At 26.3% G+C, this 12,347-nt stretch overlaps 1 protein-coding gene across 1 annotated transcript in view; it reads right to left on the bottom strand.

Annotated features, from left to right (window-relative positions):
* Positions 1 to 5,857: 5,857 nt before the first annotated feature.
* LOC145840815 (uncharacterized) overlaps positions 5,858 to 12,347 on the bottom strand; it is a 50,550-nt gene continuing 44,060 nt past the window's right edge. The window contains exons 82-99 of the mRNA XM_082948156.1: positions 12,112 to 12,233; positions 11,727 to 11,849; positions 11,395 to 11,551; positions 11,232 to 11,303; positions 10,719 to 10,899; positions 10,481 to 10,554; positions 10,210 to 10,321; positions 9,844 to 9,987; positions 9,394 to 9,604; positions 8,875 to 9,015; positions 8,599 to 8,722; positions 8,335 to 8,439; positions 7,927 to 8,038; positions 7,623 to 7,747; positions 7,122 to 7,365; positions 6,405 to 6,907; positions 6,294 to 6,346; positions 5,858 to 5,978 (exon numbers count right to left, since the gene is read on the bottom strand). Coding sequence (XP_082804282.1) covers positions 5,963 to 5,978; positions 6,294 to 6,346; positions 6,405 to 6,907; positions 7,122 to 7,365; positions 7,623 to 7,747; positions 7,927 to 8,038; positions 8,335 to 8,439; positions 8,599 to 8,722; positions 8,875 to 9,015; positions 9,394 to 9,604; positions 9,844 to 9,987; positions 10,210 to 10,321; positions 10,481 to 10,554; positions 10,719 to 10,899; positions 11,232 to 11,303; positions 11,395 to 11,551; positions 11,727 to 11,849; positions 12,112 to 12,233 — 2,619 coding nt within the window. The 3' untranslated portion in view covers positions 5,858 to 5,962. The remainder of the gene's footprint in view (positions 5,979 to 6,293; positions 6,347 to 6,404; positions 6,908 to 7,121; positions 7,366 to 7,622; positions 7,748 to 7,926; positions 8,039 to 8,334; positions 8,440 to 8,598; positions 8,723 to 8,874; positions 9,016 to 9,393; positions 9,605 to 9,843; positions 9,988 to 10,209; positions 10,322 to 10,480; positions 10,555 to 10,718; positions 10,900 to 11,231; positions 11,304 to 11,394; positions 11,552 to 11,726; positions 11,850 to 12,111; positions 12,234 to 12,347) is intronic.

Here is a 12,347-nt window from a genome sequence, read left to right as displayed (position 1 = left end):
TGTGTATTATACACCTAAATGATTAAAAAAATAGTGTGATCGCTATCAAACTTATAAATTATGATGTTATAAAGATTGACGCATTTGATTGAATTTATGTTGATTAAAAAAAAAGTTAAATCAAACAAAGAATTTTCCAGATTGATATAAAATATCCTGTTTACAAGATCATTCTGAACTATTTGAAGAGAACATGTGCAATGGTTTTGTTCAATAAACAATTTGATAAATACCTTAATTGTTTTGTTTATAAAACATTTGGGTATACAGTAAAATATAAATCTTAAATTAGCCTTAGTATCAACTTTATGGTTTAAAATTTTAAGCATGATAAGGTTTTAAATGAACTATTTAAAGTAATTCTGGTAAAATTATTTAGATATGTTTTAATTAGGTTTGAGAATACTTGATATGTTCTACAAACTTTACTTAGTCTTACTTATTTAAGAAAATACGTAAAAAATAAGTTTTCAGAATAATATGTTATGTTTTTTGAAAGTTTAGGTTTTTAATAGTGTTCAGCAAACCCAAGTAAAATGTAAACATGTTTTATGTAGATTTCATAGCAAATATTAGCATAGTATATTCAAATAAATTAAATCAGAAAATGTACCTTTTTATTCTACAAACGGTACAAAAAATACGTCTTAGTCGAACACATTTTTCTTAAATGTGTTTACTAAACACGCGAAGCTGTTAATGTATATACAAGGGTAGGCAAACTGCACGATTCACCCCGCATGCATGTAAATGTAGCCCGCGAGTAAAAAGTTTTGTAACTTATACTAACTGAGGTTCGTAGTTAGACTAAATTAAAATAAACTTTTAAATTTAATTTAGTTAGTAGCTGTAGTTTAGTTAGGCAGCTATTCAACATGAAAACATTTTGTTTTTACAATATAAATAATGATTCGAAATAAAATATTTCTTTTTTTTAACTTGAAATATTTTGGTCTTCTTAAAAAATTTAATTGATAGATTAACTAAAGTATAAAAACGTTTGAACAATTTTTGCTCTTATTTGTTATTGTATTCTGATCTTTGTATAATTGTCTCAAGTAATGTATATAATTGCATATAAAACAGTATTTTTTATAATCTACAACATCATGTACATAATAAATACGACAAATTATTTCGAACCATAATGAACATATTTGAATGACAAACTTTACTATAGTTTTATACTCTGTTTAGTATTTAATTACTTAAATAAGTAAATGTAAATCTTGCTTTAGATATTTTTAACTTACAGTTTAACCATATATTATTTTTTCAGTTGTTCTTATGATAAAACGTTTAAGTAAAATATCTTTACAACTTAAAATACTACGTTTTTAAAGTTTTAATTTCAATAATACTTTAGAATATTTTCAAAAACTATTTGTTTGGTATCGTTTTTTTTGTAAAATGTTACAAATATTAAATATATCTTTTAGTATATAAATTGTTTTAAATATACAGATTTTAATACAGTCGTGAGTATTATTAACTGTTCTTAAGATTAAGAAGATTTTAGATCTTTTGTAAAGTGACGCAATTAAAATATATTATGTAATGCATTTTTGTGTTGTTAAACTCAAAAAATAGTACTTTAAAGATAAAAACTTCAAAAAAAAACTAAGAAAAGCTGTTATTTGTTTACATAAAAATAAATTTTTAAAGCTATCAAAGTTTTTCATTTACAAATACAGTACCACAGAAAACTCAGTGAAATTATAGCTAGATACAAAGCATGAAAAATAGTTTTGTCTTTTTAAAATAACACGAAAATAATTAAATAAACCTTCTAAAAATAGAATGAAAGCTTGAGTAAAGTTGTTATTATATTTTTGTAAACAATCTTTAAAAACTTATCTTATTTTTCTAAAATTTATATTTATTTTATATTATTTAGTACAGAAAAGTAACAAAAAAAAATCACCAAGATTTTTTTTCAAAACTTTTAATTTAATGAGTGGCTTCAATCATTTTTTTATAAATCTTACTACTCATACAGTTTGGTGTTTTTACTGTAAAAAAAAATTAGTTTAAATTTAAAAAGTCTCTTTTTATAACTAACAGATGATAATGTTTTACAACTATAAAACCTCTGTTTTTTGGATCTAACTTTAAATTTTAACTGCACAAATCCAGCTTTAGCAAAAATATAAGTAACCTAATAAAAATAACTTAACTTAATAACAAATAATTAAATATAAAACTAACAGAAACAAAATGGAGAACAGTTTTTTTCGTTTTTTCAACTACAGAGGGTATAAGTTTAGCATAAGTGACAATAACCTTATTAAAAAATACAGCTCTGGTAGAAAATTCCTTAAAAAATATGAAATAGAAAGTTGTATTGCTTCCGGTGGCTATGGAGTAGTTTTTAAAGGTAAATAAATGTTTTCTTGTATTATATATGAATTACTAAGTTAATATATTATTAATTGGACATGTTATTAATTTTTATTTAGTTTAAAATATTGCTTACGTTAGTTTAAGATGATTGTCAGTGAATAAAGTTCTTGTTAAATTTCGTTTAAACACATATCAGTTGGTATAAATAAAACATGAAAAGCTTTATTGATAGTTTAACAATTTTTAGGAAGAAATATACGCACGAACAAAACAGTGGCGATAAAACACAGTAGGTTTGATGCTATGTACGAAAGAGGAACACCAAATGAAGTTAAAGCACACAGATTAGCTATGAAGGCTGTTAAGAAAACAGCGCATAAAGATAGTGAGTCGGTTTTTATGTTCATATTAAAGTACAGAGTATTTACAAAACAATGTTCTAATTAATTAAGTTGATAAAAATAATTATTAAAAAATATCCTTGTTAACAAGATTATGTTCAAAGCTTGTTATTAGAAAATTCAATAAAAACTATTTAACAGTTTACTTTTACTAACTTAAACTTATGCACATAATGTTATCCCTCGATCGTTTTTTTTTTGTAGTAAGTTCATTATTTAACTTTTAGCAATTATCTAGTTTAAACATAGTAAGTAGTTTTGATACTTTTTTTTAGAAATAGTCAAGCTTTTAGACTGGTATGTGTATGATGAATACTTTGTCATGGTAATGGAATACATTAAAGAAGATTATAAAGAAATGTTTTACTATATCAAAGAGTATGTCATGTTTACAGAAGATGTTGTTAGGAAGCTATTCAAAAAGGTATGTCTATGAGTTTTAACATAGTTTAGCAACTTTTCATCTGTTTTATACTTTTAAAATATGCTAAATATTCATTACTATTAGTGATTCTAGCCAACACTAGTTTAACTGAAGTACTATCAAGTTTTTCTGCTAAAACATGTTTTAGAACTTTTTAATTTTTATTGATATAGTTTATACTTACGTGATGCTTTGTGTTACTTTTCAAACAATTTAACCTTAACTTTAAGGTCTATGAAGTCATTCGTCGTTTAAACAAAAAAGGGGTTTATCATTTAGACATAAAAGCTGAAAATTTAATGATGAAAACAACAGATGAGGGGATTGATTTTAAGATTATTGATTTCGGTCATTCTTATTGTAAAAAATCAGTAAGTTTTGTTTTTTATATTTTGGCATGTTATAATTTTGCTTAGTATTTTTTTCAGCAAAGGACATTTAAATATACTTAAAGCTTACAAAATAAAAACTATAACTTAAATTTTGTTAATCTTTAAAAATAATTTAGCTTACAAATTTGATTTATGTCACTTGTAAATGTCACACTACAAATGTCAAAAAAAAAACAACTTTAAGTATATTAAGTTTTATCAATTTTTTTTTTCAATCTGTCAATAAACTTTCAAGCAACTTTATTTTACGAAAAATCTCTATTTATTAAATTCAAAAAATCATCCTTTTTAAAATTTTTTAGTTTTAATGTTAACAGTTTTATTTTAAATATCCTGCTTATTTAATTTGTTTATATTAAAGTAAAACAAAAAGAAAACTATACAACAAACTAAAGTTATCCATACTGTATGAAAAAACTTTACTTTTTAATTTTAATCCTTGACAAGATGTTAAAAAGTATCCAAACGGTGTGCGACTCTATAACCGAAAAGTTTTTTCGTGAATCAGGTTTTAGGACTAAATACTTTGAGTGCTTTTTTTTTCAATCCATTTACGCTTTAACAAGCTATAAATATTATAGCGTAATGACAGTTGGAAAGTACTGTGTGGAACTGAAGGATTTAGATCGCCAGGATTGATCTGGAAGTCTTCCTACAAGCTAGCTGATGTGTGGGCATTGGTACAATCTATATACTTCTTGGTAGAAGGTAAAAGGATGTTTGAAAATGACAGAGAAGTTCTCAATGAAATTACTCCCGATCCGTTAGTTGTAAAAACGTCTATTGGATCTGCTGACTTTGCAAAGTTTGTGTCTTCCGTTTTTAATGAAATTGTGTACGGAACACTTAGCCACACAGATTTAATGACAAAAAGTTGGTTAAAAGTTGACGATTAATACAAAATCAAATCAAAAGTTTTTGTTCCGCAATTTTTAATTTTATAGTAAATAAATGATTATTGAAAAAAAGATCTTTTACAAACAAACACAGTCAATTTAAAGTTTCTTGAAACTAGAAAACTTTTAAACTATGTTTAAGCATATCAGCATTTCAATAGAAAAAAACTTGTTAAAATAAAGTTTTAAAATGCTCTTACTGTTTCATTTTAAGGTAAAGCGCGTAAACATAAACCAAAAACCACTTATTTCAGTAAAATAGTTTTTAAAGTTTTTGTTTTATAAAATCACAAAAAACTTAGAAATTATTTTTGGTGTTTTTCAGGCTTACTCTGGTAACAAAATTACTACTGCGTCATAACGTTTACGACTTACTTTACAAAATGATTATCATCAAGTAAACGATTCAGTGACTTAAGTTTATTGCAAAACTATAAACGGTTTAAAATACTATTACTGCTGGGTAATCATCACTTACAGATGTCAGTCAGCAAACTTGTTAAACCACTGAATTGGTTAGCTGAAGCTCTTTGAAATCTTTTAAATTGAGCGAAGTTATATTAGCTTATTTTAAAGTGAAAATAGAAATATTTGTAATCAAGAAAAAACGAATTTATATAATACAAGCATTAAAAGCTTATAGCCATAGTGGCCAACTAGACCTTAGTAGTTTTTTTATTAACAAATCTCAGCTATATCTGTTATTAAAACTACGTTAGGGCCGGTTCTTTTTTTCAAATACACACTTCAAAATTACATTTTATTTTTATATAGTTTAGTGTAGTATTATACTTCTACTTGATTATGTTACATTTTGTAAATTGGTAATAGTTAAATAAACACTTGTAAAATAAAACTTTGAAAAAATTTGCGTGCTTAACATAAGTTATAAATAAGTCTTTTATAAACATTTATCAATACAGCTTCAGAAAGTATTTATACTAGTTTAAAATTTGTTAACTATCCAAATGTAAAAAAAAGTCAAGTTTATTTCATAATCTAAATGGCAAACAGTAGTTGAAGAATAAATATGAACAATTTTCTCTACAAAATTTCAAAATATATTTATCCTCTAAAATTAAAAGTTTTTTAGAAATTATAGATTAGGCTAAAAATGAAAATAATTAAGTTGTTTAAAAAAATAAAAGCTTAAGATATTTAGGTTAAAACTAAAAATTATGAAAACAAGTAGTAAAAGGTAAAGTATTCATAACAAAGTAGGTAGCGTTAAAGATAATGATCTAAAAATAATAGAATAGTTAATTTTTTTAAAGGTTAGTGATAATTTTTTATTCTTAAATAAATGTCAATAAAACATTCTGGTAAGATTAACAAAAAAGAAGTAGAAAAAAAAATTGAAATCATTGTAAATTAAAATAAACATAGACGCAAACTTACATCATAATTAAAAAAGGTAGCTATTTTTAGGTAGCTTGAAATCAAAAGTGTAATTTTAAATAATTGTTTAAAAGTAACTTAGTCACAGCTTTTAATTTTGTTTTCATTTCATTCATCTGAGTTCCTGTTAATTTAAATAAATACAGTTTTCAAAAGAGTAGAAATCCATAGTCATTAAGATTTTAAAAATAACAAACTTTTGTTTAGAAAAACAATTTTAAAGATGCTATTATATTTACTTTTTTATCATTAAAATACTACACTACATAACCTAAAAACCAATATAAATAGTAATGTTAAGGTGAAAGATTAATGTTATAAGTATATCTATATTATAAGATATAATTGACTACAATGAACATTAACGGCAACTAATATGATTGATAAATCAAATATATGAACTATAGGCTAAAATTTACTGAAATTAAATAAAAATAACCTATCCTCTTCGCTTGAAGTCTTAAGTATTTCTTTCAAAAATGTTCCTGAACTCTGAAAAATAATACGTCATATAAAAAATTCATACATTAAAATTAGTATATAATCTTACATCAGTTTGTGCGTTGTTTTTCACTAATGAGTATGTGTTCATCTTATCGTCGAATTCTTTTTCAATTTCATCAAAACTTTCACAGCTTGGCGATCTCTCATTTGAGCTAGATTTGTTGTCTTTGTTGAGATTAAAAGGCTTATTTTGTTGTGATCTATTTGATTGTGATTTTTCGTTTGTTGATTCGTTCGAACTTGAATCCGAATTTTCTGAGCTGTCATTAGATTTCGACGAGATTGCGTTTTCATCGTCTTCTTCTTTCACTGCGGCGTTCAACTCCATCGTTGGTTCGCTTTCACCTCCAACAGGTTTCGTTTCGACTTGGTCTGTTGAAGGATCGGCTTCGACTTCTCCACCGTCACCTGCTTCATCTACACTTTGAGTTTCTTGTTCTACAAAGTTTGAACTTCTGCTTGTTTCCGATTCACTTTGTTCACTCTCTGAATCAAGCAATTTGTCTTCCAGGTTTTCTTTGCTTACGACTTTTTCAAACGACTTCTCTTCTGAAATTAAAAGAAAAACAAGTTTAGCTACTTTTGAATTTAAACAAGCTGTTTTGGTAGGTTACAAAATAAATGTAAAACAAGTTTTTTTTAATAAAAAAAGTTATAGTTCTATAGTTACTTTGAAACAAAAAATAAATGTACCGGTTTTGGTCACGCATTGCTCGTTTTAAAAGTGCAACATCTGATTTATAGCTACAAACAGAAAACTGACCCAGTTCATTGAGATTTTTAGCTGATTCCACGGCAAGACTGAATCGAACTCTCGAGTTAACGTTTCTCATCAATTGGCAATCATCGCTTACTGTCTCCGATTGGTTGTTATCTACAGTGACGTCACAGAGTTGTTTCAGAGTCAGGTACGCGTTCGTAGCGACTGGGATTCCCCTCAAGTAAGAAACATTTTGTTTTGACTTAAGCATGGGAAGTTCAACGTAGCAAATCAAATTGTTTTTGGTCTAAAAATTTGTTTTATGTTATTTGTCGTTAAAACCTTTGATCGTGAAAATGTAGCGATATAACCATTATTTAGTAAACTCAATAAATAGTTTTTAAACAGTTTAAAACATTTTAAAACTACTTAATGAGTTTATGGAGTTACTAACACCTGGCTTTAAGTAATCTTTTTTTTTTGTAGAGTACCACAAAAAGTACGTAAAACACCATTTGTTTCGAGCTACGAGCTAAGTTTAGAAAAGAAAAACAAAATATTAACCTTGTTGACAAATAGTGGAATATTGACAACGTTTGTGTTTTGTGTATCATCTTCTTGCTTGTAAAATGGATAAATATACAAACTGATTTCATGTTCAACTGCACTAGCGTTTGTTTCTAGTAAATCTGTAATACATTTTGGCTTAATAACTATATACACTAACTTATTTTACTATTCGTAATACATACTAAACTTATACTTCTTCATTTGTAGTAAATAAATTTTTAATAAAAAGTAATTGTTAAAAGTAGTTTTTCAAAAGATTTAAACTTTTATGTAATATCATACATATAAACAAAATTACTTTCTGCATGGTTCCATTCCGCTCTGTTTAAATAGCAATTTTTCACACTAATTCCTGCTTCGTAGTCAGGATGGTCGTCTGCAACGTTTGATATGTGACCTCTTATTGTTATCTGTTGAAAGTTACGCTGTTGTTTTCAATAAAGTTTAGAAAGTAAGAGCTAGTAGCTATTTGAAAACTTAAAAAAAATGTAGAACTTGGTAATTCGATACTGCCTAAGTATAAGATAATTTAAAGACCAAATTAATATCTCTGTATTCGACTAAACAAAAATATACTCAGTTTAATAATTCAGATTTATAGTATCGCTGTTGAAATAACCTTTGTAAAACTAGATTTAATAATTTTAAATCAATTTTTACAAAACAATAATTAATGAATCTCGATTTTATATAAACTAAAACATACCTGTTCAATATGAACTTCGTGTAAAACAGCTTTTTCTTGGCACAACGCAATTATCATAGCACCAGGATTGAATAGAGATCCTAAATCTAATTGTTGTAGAACACCCTGTAAATTAGTTGAAAGTTTTTTTGTTTGAGTAGAATTAATTCTTTAAATATAAGTTAAGTTTACAAGCAGTCGCAATTGGATAAAAAATCTTATAATCGGGGTCTAAGGTGTAAAACAAATAATTTAAGTTATTAAAAGTAACATCATAAAACTGACAACTGGATTGTGATTATTCGTTGGAACCATTCCTTGATTGATCCATTTTTGTCGTTGTAAATACTTATAATTTATTTCTGTTAACCATTCATTTAAGAGAGTCATTTTGTCTTGATTCACCAGCCTAAAATTTGTTCGTAAAAAGTTGCATAAAGATATATGATAATTAAATCATTTAATCAAAATTTAACTTAATAACCTTAATTTACAAAAATGTAATATTTTAGTGCAATGTTAAACATGGAAGAAATGTTATACTAAAAAAACCAAACTAACCACTCTTTTGGTACAAAATTATTTCTCAACATATTTGCTGCTTCGCTTTGATTTGCTTTAGAAGATGAGATTTTGTTTATACTGTTTCTACACTTACGCATTAATTCATTGTACGCCGTACATTCTTGATGGAGAACAAACCTAATAAAATGTTTTGTTTAAATATTAATGGTAAAGTGTTATTTGGTAAGTATATAGACCTAAAAGCCTCTGCTACATGTAGTCTGTCAAATAGATGTTTTTAAGCAAGCAAACAAGTTTAGATGTTATAGTATAGAAAAAGTAACTTTAAATATACTAAACAGCTTAAATACTAACAATAGTTGGATTAGGACGTATGCAATTTTGACACTAGCAAATTAAATAAAAAACTACATTTTTTTTCACATAAAGTATTGGTTGTCTTGTAAAACAAGAAGTTAAGCTGGCTTAAAAGGTCTAATTTCGATTGTTTAAATATTCATTAATTAAAGTTTTTTGAAACTTTTTATGGGTAACTACTAATTTTAAACAACAAACCCTATTGATTCAGGTAAATGGGGAACTTTTCTTTCAAGTTTCGCATGTGAGTCCACACTTATTTCTGAAGGCGCATGGTAAACAAAACTATAGTTTTTAATCACGTGATTTTCATCGACGTTCAAAAATGGCGGGAATTTTTCGTTGCACGTGTCAATTGCCCACTGAAGCGAATCATCGCGCGTAGCATCTTTATTTAGTTCCTCCGACACTAAAAGATTGTTCGAAAAACAATAAAATAAAAATTACTCAACTTATAAATTGAATGACTAAAGTATATAACTGTATTCAAATAAGCTGTTTGTAAAAAAAATATACGAAGATGTTTTAGTTTAAATTTGAAATTGAAGTCGTCTTAACTTTAGGTAAACGAATAAAAACGCTTTGTTTTGCTAATGTAACAAAAACAGTTAAAGCAATTTACTCAATACAGCAAAGTAATAAACTAACTGATTAATGTTTCTTCACCGAGCCTGCCAAATAAGTCTATCAGGTATTCAGAACGATTTTTTATGAAATGACTCAAAGCATCTTTACCAATGACTTCATCAAAACAGTCATCGGATAAAGATGTTTCCAGCCAAGATACAAGTTCTGTTGGTTAATATAATATAATTAAGTAACTTTGTAGAGTTATTAAAACAAAACTACTAATATATAAAATAATTGTGTCGAGCATATACTTTTGTTTGTGAAATACGATCATTTTAGTAAAGTTGAAAAAAAATATATAAACACTTTTTACCAAGTAGATTAATTACTTTCCCATTTTATATTTAATTTAAAAAACTCAAACTCGTTTTCAGGTCAACTGACCGTCACTAGGGAGTCCATCAGGGGGCAGCAGAACGCACGTGTCACCAATGACAACCGATTCGTCACGTGAAACTTGCTTCATTACGTCATCGAACAAGTAAGTGACGTGTGTCTAGAAAAAAATATTATGAACTCTTTAGAAACTACATTATAGAAGTCGTGTAAGACTTAAAACAAATTTGAAGATTTTTTAAATTTAGTATAAGATTGTAATAAAGTTGTTGAACATGTACTTTTACTGAAATTTATATTGAAACATAATGAAGCTAACTTGTTCAGTAGGTGATTTAAAGTTTTCACAGTAAATATTAGCAAGCAAATCTGTCAGTTTTTCATCATTTCCACCTAGTAAATTTATTTTATCTTTTAAATCTTTTGTTTAAATTGCTATTTGCAAATGAAAAAAAAAGTTGTTCTTAAAGAGCTAAAAAATACAATACATATGTGTAATTGCTATCTTGAAGAAACAACATAACTAAAATACTTAATTATATGTTTGAATTACTAACTTTCATCAACAACATAACTAGCCGCACTTTGCAATTGCGACAACGTGATTGGACAATTAACTTTGTTTCCATAGTAACCAGAATTTAGTCGACAAATCAGCACGGAATGACAGAAACACAACCCGAATATATTTCTTCTTACTTTCGGGTCGTCAACAAACTTGCTTTGCTCAAAAAAGATCTATTAAACATTTTAATTTAAAAAAAGGTTGGGCATTGCTTTTAATACTTAAAATATTTTTTTTTACAAAACTTCTATAAACTGTTGAAGATATTAACATTTTTATTTGCATTTTTGTACATACTTTCAGTTTTTATATCATTTTATATTTGATATTTCAGAACACTGCTTTAAGTCTAGTTTACTTATATTTGCATAAATAAAAATAAAACAGCTTTCTGTCAAAATATTTTTACTAAAAATATTTATTACCATAGTTTCAGTTGAGTTAAAAAAGGGCCAAGTTATTTACACTAAACAAAAAGATCAAAACTAAAAATTTCAAAACATACCGATGCGTAAGAGTTGAACAAAGTTTCATTGAAGTTAGCACTTTCAACTTTTGTTGAAGCGCTGATTGCAACCTAAAAATTTAAAATTAATATTAAACTATACTGACTTTATTCACTGTTTCATAATGATTTTTACTCGAGTGTATTTTATTAATATACCAACTTTTTGTGCAACATCACACAGGTACTCTTTTGTTACTGTGTAATATTCACCGTACAGTTTATGAGGTAACTTGTTATTGTTTCCAACATGTATCCATATTACACTGGATTCGTTGTCTGTTTTGCTCTCAAGTAAGCTGTTGATTTCTTCGAGATAACTGCATTAAGAGCCACAAGATAAAAGTTATAAATTTGGTCTTAAAACTTATTTTAAAGCAGTTGTTTATAATAAAGTTTTTTTAGTTAAGCAACTGAAACTGCCTTTACACTGAGTTTATAGCTCACAAATAACTTTTAGTTTTTATTAATTTACAGAGCTTAATTTGTAATTACCTTTCTGGAGAATTTTCGACATGGTTTATTAATATCCAAGAGTTTTCATTTTGGGAGTCATTGATGATTTGGAAAAAGTTATTTTCATCAGTTAAGCTTACTTCTTTAAAAGGTATTTTTTTCCTTAAAAAAAATCTACATTACAAAAAAAATATTTTAAATATATACTAACAAAGTTAGTTATTATACAAGTTATTAATTAATAATAATGTACAAGTTAAATACTTTATTTACTACCAGGTTTAAACCTGATAGTAAATAAAGTTTCTAATTTCTACACTATTATCATTTAAATAAGCTCTTTACATTTCAGTAAATCGAACAATATTTTTGAGCTAAGACAAAAAACTATAAAAACAAGTTATTACAAACAGTAGGAACTAACTTTTCTGAAATATTTTTGATTAAGTCTTCAATTTTTTCAGTTTCATATTTTCTATCGTTTGACGTAACAAAAACAATGCTTCCGAATTTTGCAACTTTTCTTAACAAGCCGTCCAGTGATATCTACAGTGTTATTTACTGTTTAAACTTAATTTGATGAATTCTATATACTAAAACCATGATAAATGTGTAAATTACTTACTAAATAGAGCATTTTAAGTTTTGTTTGTTTAAAAA

The sequence above is a fragment of the Thalia democratica genome, chromosome 1, assembly GCF_965202585.1.
Source record: "Thalia democratica chromosome 1, ktThaDemo2.hap1.1, whole genome shotgun sequence".
NCBI lineage: Eukaryota > Metazoa > Chordata > Thaliacea > Salpida > Salpidae > Thalia > Thalia democratica.
The sequence above is the reverse complement of the archived record's forward strand: the minus strand, read 5'-3'. Positions and strand labels throughout refer to the sequence as shown.